The sequence below is a fragment of the Prionailurus bengalensis genome, chromosome B3 (assembly GCF_016509475.1).
Source record: "Prionailurus bengalensis isolate Pbe53 chromosome B3, Fcat_Pben_1.1_paternal_pri, whole genome shotgun sequence".
Classification (NCBI taxonomy): domain Eukaryota; kingdom Metazoa; phylum Chordata; class Mammalia; order Carnivora; family Felidae; genus Prionailurus; species Prionailurus bengalensis.
In genome coordinates this window covers 72472465-72495116 of record NC_057355.1, presented here as the reverse complement: position 1 = coordinate 72495116, position 22652 = coordinate 72472465, and the positions used below count along the sequence as shown (strand labels likewise).

The following is a 22652-nucleotide window of genomic DNA, read 5'->3' as shown; positions in this document are numbered from 1 at the left end:
TTACCTCCTGGCTTGACTAGGTCCTCCTTTTTTTTTTAATTGAACTTGTTTTATTGCTAATGTCTTACACAAATGAAAACACAACCCAAAATTTATTGGATGTAGTTAAACACAGAGCTAATGGGGAAATTTATAGCTGTAAATGTCTGCATTCAAAAAGATCTCAAATCAAACCTTGAGAAATTAGAAAAAGAAGAGGAAGCTAAACCCAAAGCAAGCAGAAGGAAGGAAAAAACAAAGAGTAGAGCAAGAATAAATCAAACAAGAAGCAGAAAAATAGTGAAAATTAGTAAAACAAATATTGGTTCTTGGAGAGATAAACAAAGTTAACAAAACTTTAGCTAGACTGACCAAGATTAAAGAGAGAAGACTCAAATTGCTAAAATCAGGAATGAACAAAGTGACATCATACCAACTTAAAGAATAAAAAGAGGGGCGCCTGGGTGGCGCAGTCGGTTAAGCGTCCGACTTCAGCCAGGTCACGATCTCGCGGTCCGTGAGTTCGAGCCCCGCGTCAGGCTCTGGGCTAATGGCTCAGAGCCTGGAGCCTGTTTCCGATTCTGTGTCTCCCTCTCTCTCTGCCCATCCCCCGTTCATGCTCTGTCTCTCTCTGTCCCAAAAATAAATAAACGTTGAAAAAAAAATTAAAAAAAAAAAAGAATAAAAAGAACTATATGGGAATACTACAAACAATTGTATGTCAACAAATTAGATAACACAGGTGCAGAGGACAGTTTCCTAGAAAGACACAAATTACTAAAATTGACTCAAGAGGAAACAGAAAACCTGAACAGACATATGAGACTGAATTTTTAATAAAAAACATTCCACCAAGAAAATCTCAAGCCCAGATGACTTCACTGATGAATTCTACCAAATATTTAAAGAAGAATTAACACCAATCCTTCACAAAGCCTTCCAAAAAATAGAACAAGCAACACTTCCCAACTTATTACATGAGTTCGAAACCAAAGACATCACAAGAAAGAAAACATAGATCAGTATCTCTTATAACCACAGACACAAAATCCTCAACAAAAAAATATCAAACTGAATCAAGCAACACATAAAAAGGCTTTTAACCAGGGGCATCTGGGTTGCTCAGTCAGTTGAACATGTGGCTCAGGTCATGATCTCATGGTGTCTGAGTTTGAGTCCCACATCGGGCTCATTGCTGTCAGCATGGAGCCCAATTCAGATGCTCTGTTCAGCCCTCTCCCAGCCCCTCCCCGACTTGTGCTCTCTCTCTTTCAAAAATAAATAAAACATTAAAAAACAAAAAATGGCTGTTAATCATACCAAAAGGAATTTATCCCAGGAATACAGCTTGGTTTAAAATATGAAAAATCAATGTAATATGCCATATTAATATACTAAAAGACAAAACGACATCATATCAATGGTCACAGAAAAAAAATTGACAAATCCAACATCCTTTCATGATAAAAACATTCAATCAACTACTAATAGAAAGAAACTTCCTCAACCTGATAAGGGCCATCTACAAAAGACTCAGGGCTAAAATCATGCTTAACAGATCTAAAGCTCTCCCACTGAGATCAGGAAAATGACAAGGATGTCCATTCTTGCCACTTATATTTAACATTTTACTGGAGGTTCTATCCATGGAAATTAGGCATGAAAAAGAAAATACACCCAAATTAGAAAAAAAAAAGTAAAACTATCTGTATTAACAGATAACATGATGATGTATATAGAAAATCCTAATGAATCCACTAGAAAAAAAAAAAGTTATTAGATGGGCACCTGGGTGGCTCAGTTGAATAAGCCTCCAATTCCGGATTTTGGCTCAGGTCATGATCTCACAGTTTGTGAGATTGAGCCCTGCCTTGGGCTCTGAACTCACAGTGTGGAGCCTGCTTGGGATTCTCTCTCTCTTTCTCTCTCTGCCCCTCCTCTGCTCATATGTGCACTCTCTCTGTCTCTCTGTGTCTCTCAAAATAAATAAACTTAAAAAAAAAACTACTAGAAGTAATATACGAGGTGAGTAAAGTTTTCAGGTGTAGGATCAATGCACAAGATTAATGATATTCCTATCTACTAAACAATCTGAAGACTAAATTAAGATAACAAATCAATTTACAATAGCATAAAAAATAAATGGGAATAAATGTAACAAAGAGGTGTAAAATTTGTACACTGAAATATATAAAACATCATTTAAAGGAATTAAAAACGTTTAAATAATTAGGAAGACATCCCATGTTCATGGATTTAAAGACCTAATATTGAAAAGATGGCAATATTTCCACAATTCATGTACAAATTAATGCAGTCCCTATCAAAATCCCAGTTGGTTTTTTTTCCCCCCAGACATTGACGAGCTGATCCTAAAGTTCATATGGAAATTCAAGGAATACAGAATAGCTAAAATAACTTTGAAAAAGAACAAAGTTGGGGCGCCTGGGTGGTGCAGTCGGTTAAGCGTCTGACTTCAGCCAGGTCACGATCTCGCGGTCCGGGAGTTCGCGCCCCACGTCGGGCTCTGGGCTGATGGCTCGGAGCCTGGAGCCTGTTTCCGATTCTGTGTCTCCCTCTCTCTCTGCCCCTCCCCCGTTCAAGCTCTGTCTCTCTCTGTCCCAAAAATAAATAAACGTTGAAAAAAAAATTTTTTTAAATAAATAAATAAATAAATAAATAAATAAATAAATAGATAAATAAATAAATAAAAGAACAAAGTTGTAGGATTCACACATCCTGATTTCAAAACTTACTACAAAGCTATAAGAATCAAGACAGCACAGGGGCACCTGGGTGGCTCAGTCGGTTAAGCATTTGACTTAGGCTCAGGTCGTGATCTCATGGTTCATGAATTCAAGCCCTGCATTGGACTCTGTGCTGACAGCTCAGAGCCTGGAGCCTGCTTTGAATTCTCTGTCTCCCTCTCTCTCTGTCCCTTCCCCATTTGCACTCTGTCACTCTCTCAAAATAAACAAACATTAAAAAAAAAAAAAAGACAGCACAATACTGACATAGGATACATATGTAGATTAATGGAATAAAACTGAGAGTCCAGAAGTAAACTCTTATATTTACAGTTAATTGCTTTCCAACAAGTGTGCCCAGAAAATTCAATGGGGAAAGAATTGTTTTTTTCCCCACAAATGGTGCTGGACGACTAGAGAGACACATGCAAAAGAATGAATTTGGATCCTTATCTCACACCATATAAGAAGTTAACTCAAAATGAAATACAGACCTAAATGTAAGAGCTAAAACTATAAAATCCTTACAAGAAAACATAGAAGTCAATCTTTGTGACCTTGGATTAGGCAGTGTTAAATATCACTATGAAGTTAGACCTGAAACCAAAAGCACAAGTGACAAGTGAAAAAGTAGATAAACTGGACTTCATCAAAATTAACTTTCATGATTTGGAGGACACTGTCAAGAAACCTACAGAATGGGAAAAAGAGTTGCAGATCACATATCTGGTAAGAGATTAGTATCCAAAATACATAAAGAACTCTTATAACCAACAATATAAAGACATATAACTCAACTTTAAAATGGACAAAGGATCGGGATGCCCAGGGGCTCAGTCAGTTGAGCATCTAACTTCAACTCATGTCATGATCTCAAGGTTCACAAATTCAAGCCCTGCATCAGGCACTGTGCTGATAGCTCAGAGCCTGGAGCCTGCTTTGGATTCTGTGTGTCCCTCTCTCTCTCTCTGCCCCCCCCCACCCCTGCCAGCTTGTTTGTTCTTTCTCTTTCTCTCTCTCAAAAATAAACAAACACTAAAAAATTGGATAAAGGATCTAAGGAGACATTCTTCCAAAGAAGCTAAACAAGTGAATGATAAATACATGAAAGATGTTCAGTGTGATTATTCATTAGGGAAGTGCAAATCAAAACCACAAAAGAATAAATTCTTAAAAACAACCTAAGAGGGGTGCCTGGATGGCTCAGTTGGCTAAGTGTCCGATTCTTGGTTTGGGCTCAGGTCATGATATTGCAGTCCCTGAGATCAAGCCCTGCATCAGGCTCTGTGCTGACAGTGTGGAGCCTGCTTGGGATTCTCTCCCTCCCCTACTTGCACTGTCTCTATCTCTCTCAAAATCAATAAAAAAGCATTAAAACACACACACACACACACACACACACACACACACACGAGATCACTTCAATAACAAGTGAGGATATGAAAAAATTGGAACTTTCATACATTGTTGGTAGGAACATAAAAGGGTACAACTGCTTTAAAAATAGTTTGGCAATTCTTCAAAACGTTAAACATAGAACTATCATATGACCTATAATAATCCAAATGTCCATCAACCTATGAATATATAAACAAATGTGGTATGCCCATAAAATGAAATATTATTATGCAATAAAAAGGAATGGAGGTATTGATAAATGCTATAACATGGATGAACTTTGGAAACATGCTAAGTGAAAGAAGCCAGACACACAAAAAATATATGATTCCTTCTACACAAAATGTGCAGACCAGGCAAATGGATAGAGACTGAAAGCAGATGAGTGATTATGAGAGGCAGGCTGTGGGGACATGGGGACAGGGCTTCTTTTTTTTTTTAAGTTTATTTTGAGAAAGAGAGAGAGTACACAAGCACACAGGGGAGGAGCAGGGAGAGAGGGAGAGAGAGAATTCCAAGCAGGCTCTGTGCTGTTAGTGCAAAGCCTGAAGTGGGGCTTGAATTCATGAACTGTGAGACCATGATCTGAGCTGAAATCAAGAGTCTGACATAACTGCCTGAGCCACCCAGGTGCCCCAATAAAGGGTTTCTTTTTGGGGTAATTAAATGTTCTAAAATTAGTGGGTATGAATTCAAAACTATCAATATAGTAAAAATTACTGAATTGTACAATTTGAAAGAGTGAATTTTATGGCATGTAAATTATATCCCAATAAAACTGTTATGTGTAATACATACATTATATATGTATGATTATAAAAATGTTAATATATACATCTCACATATATAAATGAGGAAATAGTTTGAAGAATAATGAAGTGTACACATACATACTAGCTGAAGAAACAGAACATTACTAATACACTAAGAACCCTCTGTAAGTTCCCACACATCCTATTCCCTTCTTCCCCCAGAGGTGACTATTATCATGAAGGCTATATCACTAGTAACTGCTGTATATTTCTTTTTTTTAATTAATTAATTTTTTAATGTTTATTTATGTTTATAATGCTTATTTAATGTTTATGTTTATAATAAACGTTTATTTATTTAATGTTTTTTAATATTTATTTTGAGAGAGAGAGACAGAAAGAGCAAGCACATGGGCAAGGAAGGGACAGAGACAAAGAATCCCAAGCAGGCTCTAAACTGGAAGATGCAGGGCTCAATCTCATGACTGTAAGATCATGACCTGAGCTGAAATCAAGAGTTGGATGCTTAACTGACTAAGCCACCCAGGCACGCCTCCCTTACATATCTTTATAATTTTATAAAGGAAATTAGAGCCACGGGGCCAGCCTGGTGGGCCATAGATGCATGATTGTGAATTGGGAGAGATAAAATGAGCAATGTAGGCTTGGGTGGGAGGGATCCCCTTCTGTGAAGAGACAAAGGGAAGAGAAAGACAGGCTGGGGAAGTGTAGGACAGTATCTGGACAAGTGAAGAACCACAGACCAGGATGGACAAAGATCCAATCTCTAACTGCCGGGCTTTCTCCAGACTGGGGCCGACTGCCCTGTTTGCACACCTGGGGAGGAAGGGAGCCAGCCCTGGGCTCAGTAACTAGTCCACAGGCGTGGTCCGCAGTGGGGGAAAGCAATCCCCTCCTTGGAGTGCTGTAGGAAGAAGGTATATAACCATTCAAAGTACAAAGACTGCCGGCACCACCAGCCAGAGGCCATATATCCACAGCGCAGAGCAGCACTTCCCCAGAACTAGGGCGCACAGAGCAGGACTCTTTAAGACATTGAGGTTTGAATTCCAGCCTAGCACCAGGGAGGTGTGGGAGTGGGCGGAGCAAGACAAACTGCCTCATTCGCACCCCTGGCACTAGGAGAACGGCTTTAACACAGTGACTTGGGACACCCGGTCCCTGGAGGAGAGACTAGGGTGTCTAGGGTGTCGCTATTTTCCTCCCCATCACCAACAAGGTGGGGCCTCAAGGAATGGACAGTGGGCCCACAGTGGAGGCGGACCTGCTTACACCAAACCACGCCCCTCCACGCCTGGTAATTGCGAATCTACTGGAGCAGGATTGATGATGACCAACCAGACAGCCCCTCCTCCAGGCCAGTGGTTTTACCAGTTCCAAGGCACCCAGCGGTTTTACATTTCCTGATTTAATTCTTGGACAATTCTTATTAAATATACACATTTTTCTTTACCTTCCTTTCCTCCTTCTTATTTCGTCCCTCCTCTAGTCTGGTTATTCTGGTTGTTGGTTTGTTTAAGCAGACATATTTAATCTATTCTCTTTATACCTGTTCTATATCTCCTCCTTTAATTCCCCGCTGCCCCCTCTCTCTGGATTAAGCTGTATAGTTTCTCTGCTGGATCAATTTTCTTTTCTTTTCTTTTTCCCTGCCCCTATCATTTCTCTCTTTGTATGGGAAAAGGCCTCTTCCATTAACAATGCTCCCACCCATTGTTTTGCTGTAGCTGGTGTTTTGGGTTTTTTTTTCTGTTTTTGTTTGTTTGTTTTCTTTTCCAGGGCTACTTCAACAGCAAGTCAAAGCGAACTGGTGGAGGGTCCAAAACAACACTACAAGTAAGGAGAAAAAGGAACCAGAGTCACAACGACACAGAGCAAGTAACAGACTCCAATAAACACCTAGTGAAAGGCCAGGCCTTAGACAATGTATGACCCCTCTTTAATATAGTAGTGCTTGCAGGTACAGGACACATAACAAGCTTTTAAAACACACAAAGGACAGAAAACTAGCCAAAATGACAAAATGGAAGAATTCTCATCAAAAGAAATTCCAGGAAGAAATGATAGCTAAATAATTGTTCAAAACAGATATAAACAATATAACTGAACAAGATTTTAGAATAATAGTCATAAGATTAATTGCTGGGCTTGAAAAAATAGAAGACAGCAGAGAATCTATTGCTACAGAGATCAAGGAACTAAAAATTAGTCATGATGAATTTTTTTTTAATTTTTTTTTAATGTTTATTTATTTTTGACAGAGAGAGCATGAGCAGGGGAGGGGCGGAGAGAGAGAGACACACAGAGTCGAAAGCAGGCTCCAGGCTCTGAGCTGCCAGCACAGAGCCCGATGCGGGACCCAAACTCACAGACCACGAGATCATGACCTGAGCCGAAGTCGGACACTCAACCGACTGAGCCACCCAGGTGCCCCAGTCATGATGAATCTAAAAATGTTGTCAGTGAGGTGCAAAGTAAACTAGAGGTGGTGACAGTGAGGATTAAAGAGGAAAAAGAGAAAATAAGTGAAACAGAAGATAAAAATATGGAAAAAGAGGAAGCTGAGAACAAGAGAGAGAAAAAAATTCTAGAACATGAGGGGAGAATCAGAGAACTAAGTGCTTCCATGAAATGTAATAATACCCATATCTTAGGAGTTTCAGAAGAAGAAGAGAGAGAGAAAGGGGCAGAAGGTGTACTTGAACAAATCATAGCTGAGAACTTCCCCAATCTGGGGAAGGAAACAGACATTGATATCTGCGAGGCACAGAGAACTCCCTTCAGACATAATAGGAATCATGCTTCTGCATGACATATCATAGTGAAACTGGTAAAATACAAATATAAAGGGAGAATTCTGAAAGCAGCTAGGAACAAATGGGCCTTAATCTACAAGGACAGACACATAAGGGTGGTAAGCAGACCTATCTACTGAAACTTGGCAGGCCAGAAGGGAGTGGCAGGAAAAATTCAATGTGCTGAATAGGAAAAATATGTAGCCAAGAATCTTTTATCCAACAAGCCTGTCATTCAGAATAGAAGGAGAGATAAAGATTTTCCCAGACAAAAACTGAAGTTCATCACCACTAAAACAGCCCTACAAGAGATCCCAATGGGGGCTCTGTGGGTGGAATGTTGCAAAGACCACAAATGACCAGAGACATCACTACAAGCATGAAGCCTACAGATAACACAATGACTCTAAATCCACATCTTTCAATAATAACATCAAATGTAAATGAACTAAATGCTCTAATAAAAAGACACATGGTATCAGAATGGACAAAAAACAAGACTCATCTATTTGCTCTCTACAAGAGGCCTATTTTAGACCTGAGGACACCTTCAGATTGAAAGTGAGGGGATGGAGAACCATCTATCATGCTACTGGAAGTCAAAAGAAAGCTGTAGTAGCCATACTTACATCGGATAAACTAGATTTTAAACTAAAGTCTGTAACAAGAGATGAAGAAAGGCATTATAGCATAATTATGGAGTCTATCTTTCAAGAAGAGCTAATAATTATAAATGTTTATGCACCCAATTCGGTGGCACCCAAATATATAAAACAATTAATCACACACATAAGCAGTCTTATTAGTAAGAATGTGGTAATTGCCGGAGACTTTAATACTCCATTTACAACAATAGATAATCTACACAGAAAACCAATAAGGAAACAATGGCCCTGAATGATACACTGGACCAGATGGACTTGATAGATATATTAAGAGCTTTTCATCCTAAAGCAGAATACACATTCTTCTTGAGTGCACATGGAACATTCTCCAAGATATATCACATACTGGGTCACAAAACAGCCCTCAATGAATATAAAAGAATTGAGATTATGCCATGCACATTTTCAGATCACAGTGCAATGAAACTTGAACTCAACCACAGGAAAAAATTTGGAAAACCTCCAAATGCATGGAGGTTAAAGAACATCCTACTAAAGAATGAATGGGTCAACCAGGCAATTAAAGAAGAAATTAAAAAATACATGGAAACAAATGAAAATGAAACACAACAGTCCAAACCCTTTGGGATGCAGCAAAGGCAGTCCTAAGAGGAAAATACATTGCAACCCAGGCCTATTTCAAGGAACAAGAAAAATCCCAAATCCAAAGTCTAATAGCACACCTAAAGGAACTAGAAGCAGAACAACAAAGAAACCCCAAGATCAGCAGAAGAAGAGAAATAATAAAGATCAGAGCAGGAATAAACAATATAGAAAAAAAAAACAACAACAGTGGATCAGATCAATGAAACTAAGAGCTGTTTTTTGAAAAAATAAACAAAATTGATAAACCTCTAGCCAGGTTTCTCAAAAAGAAAAGAGAGGACCCAAATAGATAAAATCACAAAAATTGAATTATTACAACAAATCCCTCAGAAATACAAGCAATTATCAGGGAATACTATGAAAAATTACATGCCAACAAAACGGACAACCTGGAAGTAATGGAAAAATTCCTAAACACCCACACACTTCCAAAACTCAAATGGTAAAAAATAGAAAATTTGAACAAACCCATAACTAGTGAAGAAGAAATTGAATCAGTTATCAAAAATCTCCCAACAAATAAGAGTCCTGGACCAGATGGCTTCCCTGGGGAATTCTACCTGACATTTAAAGAGATAAATGTCTGGTAGATAATACCTTTCCTTCTCAAGCTGTTCCAAAGAATAGAAAGGGAAGGAAAACGTCCAGACTTGTTCTATGAAGCCATCATTACTTTGATTTCCAAACCAGACAGAGACCCAGCAAAAAAAGAGAACTACAGACCAATATCCCTGATGAGTATGGGTGCAAAAATTCTCAACAAGATACTAGCAAATCGAATTCAACAGCATATAAAAAGAATTATTCACCATGATCAAGTGGGATTCATTCCTGGGCTGCAGGGCTGGTTCAGTATTCACAAATCAATCAGTGTGATACATCACATTAATAAAAGAAAGGATAAGAACCATATGATCCTGTCAGTAGACACAGAAAAAGCATTTAGCAAAATACAGCATCCTTTCTTAATAAAAACCCTCAAGAAATTCGGGATAGAAGGCACATACCTAAACATCATAAAAGTCATATATGAAAAGCCCACAGCTAATATCATCCTCAATGGGGAAACTGAGAGCTTCCCCCCCAGATCAGGAACATGACAGGGATGTCCGCTGTCACCACTGTTGTTTAACATAGTTTTGGAAGTCCTAGCATCAGCAATCAGACAACAAAATGAAATAAAAGGCATCAATATTGGCAAAAAAGAAGTCAAACTTTCACTTTTCATGGACGACATGATATTCTAGATGGAAAACTCAAAAGACTCCACCAACAGGCTGCTAGAACTGATCCATGAATTCAGCAAAGTCGCAGGGTTCAAAATCAATGTACAGAAATTGGTTGCATATCTATACACCAATAATGAAGCAACAGAAAAAGAAATCAAGAAATTGATCCCATTTACAATTGCACCAAGAACCATAAAATACCTAGGAATAAACCTAACCAAAGATGTAAAAGACCTGTATGCTGAAAACTATAGAAAACTTATGAAAGAAACTGAAGAAGATACAAAGAAATGGAAAAACATTCCATGCTCATGGATTTGAAGAATAAGTATTGTTGAAATGTCAATACTACCCAAATTGATCTACACATTCAATGCAATCCCAATCAAAATTGGACCAGCATTCTTCTCAAAGCTAGAACAAGCAATCCTAAAATTTGTATGGAACCACAAAAGATCCCAAATAGCCAAAGTAATGTTGAAAAAGAAAACCAAAGTGGGAGGCATCACAATCCCAGACTTTTGTCTCTACTACAAAGCTGTAATCATCAAGACAGCATGGTATTGGCACAAAAACAGACACATAGACCAATGGAATAGAATAGAAAACATAGAATTAGACCCACAAATTTATGGCCAAGTAATCTTTGACAAAGCAGGAAAGAGTATCCAATGGAAAAAAGACAGTCTCTTTAGCAAACTGTGCTGGGAAAACTGGACAGCAACATGCAGAACAATGAAACTAGACCACTTTCTTACATCATACACAAAAATAAACCCAAAATGGATGAAAGACCTAAATGTGAGACAGGATACCATCAAAACCCTAGAGGAGAAAGCAGGTGGCAACTTCTTTGACCTCAGCTGCAGCAATTTCTTGCCTGACACATCTCCAAAGGCAAAAGAATTAAAAGCAAAAATGAACTATTAGGATCTCATCAAGATACAAAGCTTCTGAACTGCAAAGGAAACAATCAACAAAACTAAAAGGCAATTGACGGAATGGGAAAAGGTATTTGCAAATGACATATCAGACAAAGGGCTAGAATCCAAAATCTATAAAGAACTCACCAACCTCCATGCCTGAAAAGCAAATAATCCAGTGAAGAAATGGGCAAAAGACATGAATAGACATTTTTCCAAAGAAGACATCCAGTTGGCCAACAGATACATGAAAAGATGCTCAACATCACTCATGATCAGGGAAATACAAATCAAAATCACACTGAGATACCACCTCACGCCAGTCAGAGTGGCTAAAATGAACAAATCAGGAGACTATAGATGCTGGTGAGGATGTGGAGAAATGGGAACCCTCTTGCGTTGCTGGTGGGAATGTAAACTGGTGCAGCTGCTCTGGAAAACAGTGTGGAGTTTCCCCCAAAAATTAAAAATAGAGCTATCCTATAACCCAGCAATAGCACTACTAGGAATTTATCCAAAGGATACAGGAGTGCTGATGCATAGGGGCACATGTACCCCAATGTTTACAGCAGCACTTTCAACAATAGACAAATTATGGAAAGAGCCTAAATGTCCATCAACTGATGAATGTGGTTTATATATACAAGGGAAAACTACTTGGCAATGAGAAAGAATGAAATCATGCCATTTGTAGCAACATGGATAGAACTGGAAGGTATTATACTAAGTGAAATAAGTCAGTCAGATAAAGAGAGAGATCATATGTTTTCACTCATATGTGGATCTTGAGAAACAACAAAACCATGGGAGAAGGGAAGGGGGAAAATAGTTACAAACAGAGAGGAAATGAGGCAAACCATAAGAGACTCTTAAATACTGAGAACAAACTGAGGGTGGATGGGGGTGGGGGAGAGGGGAAGATGGGTGATGGGCATTGAGGAGGGCACTTGTTGGGATGAGCACTGTGTGTTTTATATAAACAATGAACACGAGAATTTACCCCCAAAAACCAAGAGCACACTTTGCACACTGTATATTAGCCAATTTGACAATAAATTATATTTAAAAATAAATAAAATAAATATGGAGAACAAACTGAGGGTTACTGGAGGGGTTGTGGGAGGGGGGATGGGATAAATGGGCAAGGGGCACTAAGGAATGCACTCCTGAAATCGTTGCACTATACGCTAATTTGGATGTAAATTAAAAAAAAAACAAAATGAGGGTTGATGGGGGGTAGGAGGGAGGGGAGGGTGGGTGATGGGTATTGAGGAGGGCACCTTTTGGGAGGAGCACTGGGTGTTGTATGGAAACCAATTTGACAATAAATTTCATATATTGAAAAAAATAAAATAAAACTATTTCCAAGGCAAAAAAAAAAATTAAAAGAAAAGAAAAAAAAGTTAAAATAAATAAAAAAATAAAAATTTGGAAAAAAAATAAAAGTGGCACAAACAGGAAAAAAAAGAAAGTGAGACTTATTTTATTATACATATATGTATATTATACATATATATTATACATACATTATACATATGTATGTTATGCATATGTATACACATTATACATATATCCATATTTTATTATACATATACATATTATACATATTTTATTATACATATACATATATATACGTACACAAGGCGCATGGGCATGTGTGCATGCATACATACATACGTACAATGTATACATATATATACACACATACACGTGTGTTTGTGTGTGTATATACATACATACATACATACGATGTACATATATATATCTTTATTTATTGTTTAGAGAGAGACAGGGCGTGAGCAGGGGAGGGGCAGAGAGAGAGGGAGACACAGAATCCGAAGCAGGCTCCAGGCTCTGAGCTATCAGCCCAGAGCCCGACGTGGGGCTCAAACCCACAAAGAGCAAGATCATGACCTGAGCTGAAGTTGGACACTCAACCAACTGAGCCACCCAGGCACCCAAAGAGTTATTATAAAAAATACATTTGTTATTTCATTTTATGAATGCATATCAATGTACATTCATTTTCTGAACTATGGACATTCATGTTGTTTCCATTTTTTTGTCTTATGAATAACACTGCTATGAACATTCTTGTATAGGTCTCCTGGTACACATATGCAAAATTTTCTGCAAATTTTTTATCCAGAAGTAAAGTCCTATGTTCAACTTTACTAGATAATGCCAAGCTTTCATCCTAAGTGACTGCATCATTCATACACCCATGGCAGTGGGTAAAGCGCCCTACCTTTGAAAAAAAAAATTTTTTTTTAAGCTGTCTTTCTTTCTTCTGAGAGAGACAGAGACAGCACGAGTGGGGAAGGAGTAGAGAGAGATGAGGAGAGAGTGAATCCCAAGCAGGTGCCATGTTGTCAATGCAGAGACTGATGTGGGGCTTGAACTCACGAATTGTGAGATCATGACCTGAGCTGAAACCAAGAGTCAGACACTTAACCAACTGAGCCACCCAGGCACCCTTTTTTTTTTTTAAATGTTTATTTATTTATCTTGAGAAAGACAGTGAGAGCATGACTAGGGGAGGGGTAGAGAGAGGGAGAGACAAAAAATCCCAAGCAGGCTCCACGCTGTCAGCGTAGAGCCCAATGAGGGGCTTGATCCAACAAACCACACCAACCATAAGATCATGACCTAAGCTGAAATCAAGAGTCAGACACTTAACTGACTGAGATGCCCCTGAAAATTTTTTATAGAAGTAAAATCAAGTGAAAATAAAATCAATAGTAGCTATGATTAAGATTGAGGGGTGGGAGAGTAGGAACAAAGTTAACAAAAATATCTTAAGGTGTGTGTGGAAGCTCTTGTGGGCTGTTCTATTTCATCTCAAATCGCCCACCTCTGCTCAGTGAGACTGAAGGACTAATTACATGGATAGAGGAATGAAACCATTCATTTGTTCTCAGCTTTTGTTGTGGCATTTAGCTTTACCTCCTAAATCCACACAGTAAAACTTCTATTATAAGAATTAAGGAATAAAATTTTAAGAAGATTGAGGAAAAGAGTTAAGAGCAAAGCAGTCACTATGAAGGCTAGCAAGCTGCCCCACAATGACAGACTGAACATTGTTTTAACTCTAAAAGGTTTCCATCTTCAGGCACTGAATTTACCTTTTGATGCTGGTACCATCAGAGGTGTCCGTCTATGTCTGTACTAGGTCCTTTGATGTATTGTCCTCAGGAGATATGATGTCGTATCAGTTCCCACGATATAGGAGATCCCACAGGACACTGAAATAAATGAAAAGTCCAGTCAATTATATGCAACTTTAGGATGTCTTCTGTAGGCTGTACTTAGGTTGTAGGAGGAATTTATCAACATTTTCATGATGGTACAAGACACACTAGCATTTTGCGGGGATGGTGTTGACCACTCTTTACTAAGGAGTAAGACTAAGTGGTGCCTGGCTGTCTCAGTCAGTAGAGCATGTGGCTCTTGATCTCAGGGTTGTGAGTTCAAGCCCCACATTGGGAATAGAGATTACTTAAAATAAAATAAAATGAAAAAAATACTTTGGGGTGCCTGGCTTGCTCAGTTGGTAGAGCATGCAACTATTGACCTCAGGGTTGTGAATTCAAGCCCCATGTTGGGTATGGAGTATATTTAAAAAAAAAAAGGTAAGATTAAGCATTCAGTAATAATGATGTTACTTACTTAAAATGAAATCAATTTTGCTGATTATAGAATTGATGCATATCATTTAGGGTCATTTTTGTAAGTGTCTGCTCATCCTGCAAGCCAATGATCATTGCTTTCTCTAAGAAATAAGCCTCTGACCCCGGCCTCCTGACTCCATTTATAGGGACTGACCCTCCAGTAACCAGTTTATACTCTATGATCCAGTACCCATTGTCACTGTTCATTGGACTAGGGGTAGACAACTGACCAAACTGGGCCAATCAGATTCTTTCTCAGGTGGTTGGAAATGGGACCAAGAGAGTTAAATTAGCCTCTTTGGATGGCTAGAACTATTATGTCAACTTGCAAGTTCTCTATGGCCATATTCTGCTCTGTAGCCTGAGACATAGCATGAGTGGGGGAGGGGCAGAGAGAGAGGGAGACCCAGAATTCCAAGCAGGCTCCAGGCTCTGAGCTGTCAGCACAGAGCCTGACGCAGGGCCAGAACTCATGGACTGCAAGATCATGACCTGAGCCGAAGTCGGATGCTCAACCAACTGAGCCACCCAGGCGCCCCCACAGTGACCTTTATAAAACAATCCAGGTCATAGCATTTCCTGATTAAAATTCCCTAATGGATTTACCTTACAATTAAAATAAAATCTAAACTCCTTACCATGGCTGACACAGCCCTCCACTATCTGACCTTCTTCCTATTTCTCAGATCCATACCTTGAACATGACCTCCTCTAGCAAACAACACTCCTGGACACTGGCCTCCCCTCTGCTCCCACAACTGTCCAGCTCCTTGCCTTAAGGCCTCTGTACTTTAGAGTAATGCTCTTTCCCTTGCTCTTTACATGGCTGTTTCCATCTCATCCTTTAGTCTCTCAGCATCTTTTCCTCTGCCAAGAGGACTTTCTATGACCTTCATAACTAAAGTGAGCACTTCCTCAGTTATAGTCTGTTGTGTGTCCCTGTTTATTTCCCTTGTAACACTTACCATACTCAAAACTACCTCCGTCTTTTATATTTATTGTCTGTGTCCTCTCACTAAAATAGGAGGACGTTGAAGGCAGAAAATTGGTTTATTTTGTTTACCTCTATTTCCCAGTGCTCAAATAGCTCCTGGAACATAGAACGTTTCTAATAAATATATGTTGAATAAATGAATAGATGAATGAGTAAACAGATCAAGAAAGAGAATGACACTGAGTGGCTGAGATAAGTCAAAAAGTCCTGGAAGCTTTCTGTTCTTGATTCTAGTCTTTTACAAGGCCAGTCTCTGTTCTTGCTCTTAGGTTCTGGAGGAGAGGCCAATGTCCTGTACAAAAAATACCCACTTTTTGCTGAAGCTAGCTTGACTTGTCAACTAAAGAGGCTTGTTACAAGCTTACTTTGAACTGAGAATTATAATAGAGAAATTCTATCACTGGGAGAGAATATTGATATTTGTTGATCTACTTTCCAAACAATTTAACTTGAACTGGATCATTCATATTCCGTTCTGTAATGTTTTATTTTTTTAAAACCATAATAAGTGGAGAACATTTTTCTAATGACATAATTTTAAATGAATCTATACAGATTTTATAGCATGCCTATTTTAAAGAAACTAAACAATCACCCAAAAGTTGATGTGTTTTCACAAGTTAGACAATAATCCTAAGATCAGGACAAAATGGAAGCAATCAAGGAAACCATTTTGTTTTAAAGTAAATCTCACATTTAAGTAGCTTTTCAAGTTTGCTAAATTATCTCGTCTTCCCAGCCTCCTGTTGTAGAGAAGTAACATGAAGGAAAAGGTGAGGTGACTGCATTAGAGGCCTTGTTCTCTGGACCTAAAGCCATTTGTAAAAATATAACTATAGTGGAAGATGAAATGCTATAGTTCTTTACTGAGTTCAGAGAAGACTGTCCTCATTTATGATCATTCCAAAATACACCACCAAAGACTTATAGCATGGTGGATCAACTGAAAAGTACCAAAATTAAAGTAAAAGAAGCTCCAATAAAGAAACACGGGTTCTCAGAATGCAGTAAAGAAAACCCAGGAGAGATGGTCAGTAGAGGTGTGATTAAAGGAACATCCAAATCCAATGAAGTCACCAGAGTTAATCTCTCAGGAAAAACAGACTGGAGAGTAGATATAAGTAAGGAGGGTTTATCAGTTGTTTGAACCCAATGGAATGAAAAACTAAAAGAATTACCTTGAAGTAATATTCAGAATTGCAGTGCACTGGGACAAAGGTAGGGTGAAGGAGAACAAAGAATACCCCTTTAACAGTGATAGATGCATGAAGCCAGCTCGATGATGCCAGCAATTAAAATTAAACAGCCGGCTCCTCTACGTCTGATTTTATCCTCACCTCTGATTAAATTTGGAGGGAATGAACTGTAAATAGTGGCTATAATCAAAAGTGTAAGAATAAGAAAGACATGGATTCACATCTGTCCATTATGTGTGACCAGGGACAAGTTAGTTAACCTCTTTCCTTAGCTTCCTTATCTATAAAACAGGGATGAAATACTAAACTCATATGGTTATGAGGATCCACGAAGATGATACCTATAAAAAGCGAAGCATAATGGTTGGCATTTAGTACAGGCTCCGAATCAGTGAAATGCTAGCTGTTTTGTTGTGTCCACTGAACTAATCTCTGGCCAATTGGTAAGTGTACATTGTATTTATCTGTATATGTTAATGATTTATATGATGGTATATGTAATTTTCTTGTGTGTTGACTAATAGGAGTCAGTTTTCTATAGTGCTTATATACCATGTCTCTCCTCACTAGTCCATAAGCTCTTTTGAGGACACCGCTGTATACAGAGTACTTAATACAGTGCCTGGTACATGCAAATGTATAATAATTTTTCAGCAGATATTATGACATTGGATTGTAGCAGAAATTGTTTCCCTTTCTGAAATTATTTTTAATAATTTCACGAAGTTTTGTATTAATTCCCTTCCATACTCAAGAACATAGTGAAGTGAAAGCCACAGTGGTGTCTCCCACTTGAGTAGGAGAGGGGAGGGATAAGAAAAATTCAAAAATCAAGTGAAAAATCTGCTCCAAGGAAAAAAATAATCTGCTCAAAGGAATGCCAGTATCATTTCAGTAGCAATAGGAAAAGATGCTGCAAAAACATTCCCCTCTTTTAAAAATTAATGCATTAACTAGGCCTGCATGACAAAATATAGAAGTAGGATTTTAACTAGTTCAAATTGAATATGGGTTGGGAATCCAAGTCTTCTCACATTATAAGGGACTAACTTTAGCAGGCCCCAAATAGTCAAGTCCCTGAAATGGGGGCTGCAGTTGGGCTCCTTTGAGTTCAAAGTCTGGAGGAAGGAAGAGACAAATTACGAAAATACCTTTATTTATTTTAAGTGTATTTAAGTAATCCCTACACCAGGGGCACGTGGGTGGCTTAGTCGGTTAAGCATCCGACTTTGGCCCAGGTCATGATCTCATGGTTTGTGGGTTTGAGCCCTATGTCAGGTTCTGTGCTGACAGCTCAGAGCCTGGAGCCTGCTTTGGATTCTGTGTCTCCCTCTCTCTCTCTGCCCCTTCCTTACTTGCATTCTGTCTCCCTCTCTCTCTCTCAAAAATAAACATTAAAACAATTTTTTAAGTAATCCCTACACCCAATGTGGGGCTTGAACCCACAATCCTGAGACCAAGAGCCACATGCTCCTCTGACTGAGCCAGCCAGTGCCCCAATAGACTTTTATTTATTTTTTAGTATTTATTTATTTTGAGAGAGAGAGAGAGAGCATGCATGCAAGAGCGGGAGAGACAGAAAAAGAGAGAATCCCGAGCCCGACTTGGAGCTCGATCTCACACACTGTGAGATGATGACCTGAGCTGAAATCAAGAGTTGGATGTTGGGGCACCTGGGTGGCTCAGTCAGTTAAGCGTCCAACTTCGGCTCTGGTCATGATCTCATGGTTTGTGAGTTCCAGCCCCACGTCAGGCCCTGTGCTGACAGCTCCGAGCCTGGAGCCTGCTTCAGATTCTGTGTCTCCCTTTCTCTCTGCCCCTCCCCCACTCACACTCTGTCTCTCAAAAAGGAATAAATGTTAAAAAAAAAATTAAAAAAAAGAGTTGGATGCATAACCGACTGAGCCACATAGTCTCCACCACCTCCATAGACTCTTAAATACAATATTTTTACAGTGACTGAGAGAACTCAGGAGAAGCTGATCTTTTACGTAAGAGGATAGAAACAAATGAGATATGTAAGTATTAGAAAGAAACTTGGAACCGAGATAAAGGGAGAAATGTACAGGCACTGTAACTGTAGCATTGGTTGTATGAGTGCTCAGAAAAGATAACCAGAATTCCTGGAATTTGGATTGAACTTAATTTGACAAGTATTACCGTGTGCCCATTTTGTGTAGTTGCTACAGGGAGAAGAAAAATTGAGCTCTTGGTCTTAGGAGATGAATAATTGAGACAAAAAATGAGAAAAGCACACACTTAACTAAGGCAAAATATAAAAAGTCAATCAGAGAAGAACAAAGCAAAATGAGAATGTAAAGAAGACTGAGATTCCCATTCACTTGAAGGATCAGATAAAGCTTTGTGGAATGGGGATTGTTGGTGTCTGGGAGAGATTTTGGCAGGTAGAGATAGAGTATCCGACACACAGAGGGCAGTCTGAATAGTGTCAGGGGTGAGCAAAGAGCAGGGTGGTCTTGGACAGTAGTGGGTAGCTGTGCTGAGCTGGAGAAAGAGAGCTGTGGGAATTTAAGTGAAAGGAGGCATAGTTTGGAAGACCTTGCATAGAAGTCAGAGGAGTTTTATTCATTCTGCGGACATTTGGCAGCAATTATATATTTTGAGCACAAGAGCAGTAGGGTTAGAGCTGTGGCAGAGCTTTAGGAAGATTTCTCTGGTATTAGTGACTTAGACTGGCAGAGGGGAGGAAAGGGATACTGCTGTGGTTCAGACAAGTGGCCTTGAAATAGGAAGGAGGATGGCAGGGGGATGGAAGAGTGGGATGGATCACAAAGACACTGAGGGAGGAGAATGAAAAGTCTTGCCAACTAGTTAGATGTGGAATGGAGTCAGGAGGGTGATAGGATTAAAGATGACCTAGTGACATGATGCCTGCATGCCTGGGAGACTGGCAGGATAATATCCAATGAATAAACTTATTTTACTGTTCTCAAAACTACCCTAGGCAAAGAAATGGGAGACTACGTGTATTACATATAAACTTACAGTTCTTGGGCGCCTAAGTGGCTCAGTCGGTTAAGCATTCGACTTCAGCTCAGGTCATAATCTCACAGTTTGTGGGTTTGAGCCCCACATCGGGCTCTGTGCTGACAGCTCAGAGCCTGGAGCCTGCTTTGGATTCTGTGTTTCCCTGTCTCTCTCTGCCCCTCCCTTGCTCACACTCTGTCTCTGTCTGTCTGTCTCTCTCTCTCAAAAATAAATAAACATTAAAAAAATTTTTTTTTAACTTACAGTTCTTGCTTCCTCCAGAGAGTTCACTCTAAATTCTTTTCTGACTGTTCTGGTGTCCTCTGGTCCTCTAGAATCCTCTTGTCCTCCTGGCTCATTAAGAGAGGAATTAATACAGTTCTGTTCAGCTATTAAGATATTAACCCTTTGTAGAACAGAGCTTGAAGGCTGTGCTTTTTCTCTATGCATGCTGTAGCTGAAGAAAGTATAGCTACCAGATTCCTTAACATACCAGTTTCTCAACTAAAACCAAAACTGAAAACATTTATCTGATTTGAGATTAAACAGAAATTTGTTGGTATTGGGAAAATCTTTAAATCTCTTCCTAAAGGGCAACCGCAGTGGGAGAATTTCTGAATCCCTGAGATCTCTTTGAAGAGAACAAACCCTGCTCCATTGGTGGAATCAGTATCTGCTCAATCCACATATGCCAGAAAGTAAAAGAATGTTTATCTCCCATTTCAGTGTGATGATAGTTTCCAAACCAAACATTGGGCTGTGATTATGCAACAGAACTTGATATTTGAAAATAGATGTTCTTAAAAATTCTGCACGGACGGTCAGTGCATTCATACCATATATTAAGTGGTATACGGTCCCAATTGTCACATGAAATCCTCTCCTTCACGTACACTGTGTGTAGGCATTGGGAAATTCCATTCTGGTTACTGTCATGAAGTACAGGGATTCCCGAAAGAGTGAACTCATGATTAGTGGTCCTTGTGTGACTTCCCCTATATCCTATGAAGTAATTAATAATAAATTAAATTAAATTAAATTAAATTAAATTAAATTAAATTAAAAACGAAAATGAGGGAGGAGCACCTGGGTGGCTCAGTCAGTTAAGCATCTGACTTTGGCTCAGGTCATGGTCTCACAGTTGATGAGTTTGAGCCCCTATCAGGCTCTGTGCTAGCTGCTTGGAGCCTGGAGCCTGCTTTGGATTCTGTGTCCCCCTCTCTCTCTGCCCCTCCCCTACTCACACTCTGTCTCTCTCAAAAATAAACAAACATTAAAAAAAAACTTTTAATGAAAATGAGGGAGATAAATAGTAAGTATAGAAATAATCTAGAACAGGGGTGCCTGGGTGGCTCAGTAGGTTCAGCATCCAGCTCTTGGTTTCGGCTCAGGTCATGATCTCACTGTTCCTGAGTTCAAACCCCAAACTGGACTCCATGCTGACAGTGCTGGAGCCTGCTTGGGACTCTTTCTCTCCCTCCCTCTTTCTCTGCCCCTGCTCTGCTCTGTCTCTCTCTCAAAATAAATAAATAAACTTAAAAAAAAAAAAAAAAGAAATGATCTGGAACACACAAATTTCCCAGTGAAAATAAGAAAATCAACAATGTTTTCCCAGGTTTTAAGCAACAGAGTTAAAAACCGGCCTTTTTTGTACCTAAGATTCTTTCCTGCCCAAGCTATTTCACAATAAATCTTAGGTTTTCTCTCCTTTTTTGGATGATCTAACCAGAGATAATGCTGGGCAAAATTCTGAAGTAGGCTAAGTTTGTGTTTGGTGATTTTGCTCTCTCTTTTCTGTATCTCTGATTTTTGTTGTTTTTTAAAACATTTCCTCCTGCCCCTTTCAGGCAACCAGTTACCTCCTGCTTTTTTCCTTGATATCCTCATTATATCTTAGAGTGAATTTAGACCATTTGATATTTTTTTCACCAGGCTTAATATACTTTTAAATGTGGAATGTGGGGCACATGGTGGCTCAGTCAGTTAAGCTTCTGACTTCAGCTCAGGTCATGATCTCGTGGATCCTGAGTTTGAGCCCCGAATTGAGCTCTATGCTATGAGCTCACAGAGCTAAGCCCTCTTCAGATCTTCTGTCTCCCTCTCTCTTTGCCCCTCCCACACATGTTCTCTCTCTCTCTCTCTCTCTGTCTCTCTCTCTCAAAAATAAATAAATAAACATTAAAAAAAGTGGAACGTAAAGCCTTGTTGTTAAAGGAATCTCAGTCATCACAAAGGAGTTGGACAGACATTTTTCTCATTACAAAAGTACTATGTGTCCATGGTAGACATGAACAGAAAAAGGAGAAACTGCAACATACTAATAATCCTATCACCCAAAGATAATCATTGTTATCACTTTAGTTAGTATATGTATAAAAGTATACATTATATTTAAAATAAAAATAGGATCTTTTTTAATATTTAAAAAATTCTAACTGTAATAAAATACACATAAAATTTACAGTCTTAACTGGTTTTAAACGTACAGTTCAATAGTGTTAAATAATGTTAAAAACAAAATTTGAGTAAATTTTGAAGATCTTACTTATGGGGCGCCTGGGTGGCTCAAGTCCATTGAGCATCCAACTTCAGCTCAGGTCAGGTCATGATCTCGCAGTTCATGGGTTTGAGCCCTGCGTCGGGCATGCTGTTGTCAGTGCAAAGCCTGCTTCATATCCTCTGTCTCCC

The 22652-nt window shown here is 39.0% G+C and overlaps 1 protein-coding gene across 6 annotated transcripts in view; it reads right to left on the bottom strand.

Annotated features, from left to right (window-relative positions):
• The window catches only part of RPGRIP1 (RPGR interacting protein 1), a 90427-nt gene extending 70080 nt beyond the window's left edge, over positions 1-20347 (bottom strand). For all 6 annotated transcript variants that reach the window (XM_043554291.1, XM_043554292.1, XM_043554295.1 and 3 more), the window contains exons 1-2: positions 20229-20347; positions 14241-14360 (exon numbers count right to left, since the gene is read on the bottom strand). In XM_043554291.1, the coding sequence (XP_043410226.1) occupies positions 14241-14259 (19 nt within the window). In that variant the 5' untranslated portion in view covers positions 14260-14360; positions 20229-20347. The remainder of the gene's footprint in view (positions 1-14240; positions 14361-20228) is intronic.
• Between the last annotated feature and the right edge of the window lie 2305 nt (positions 20348-22652).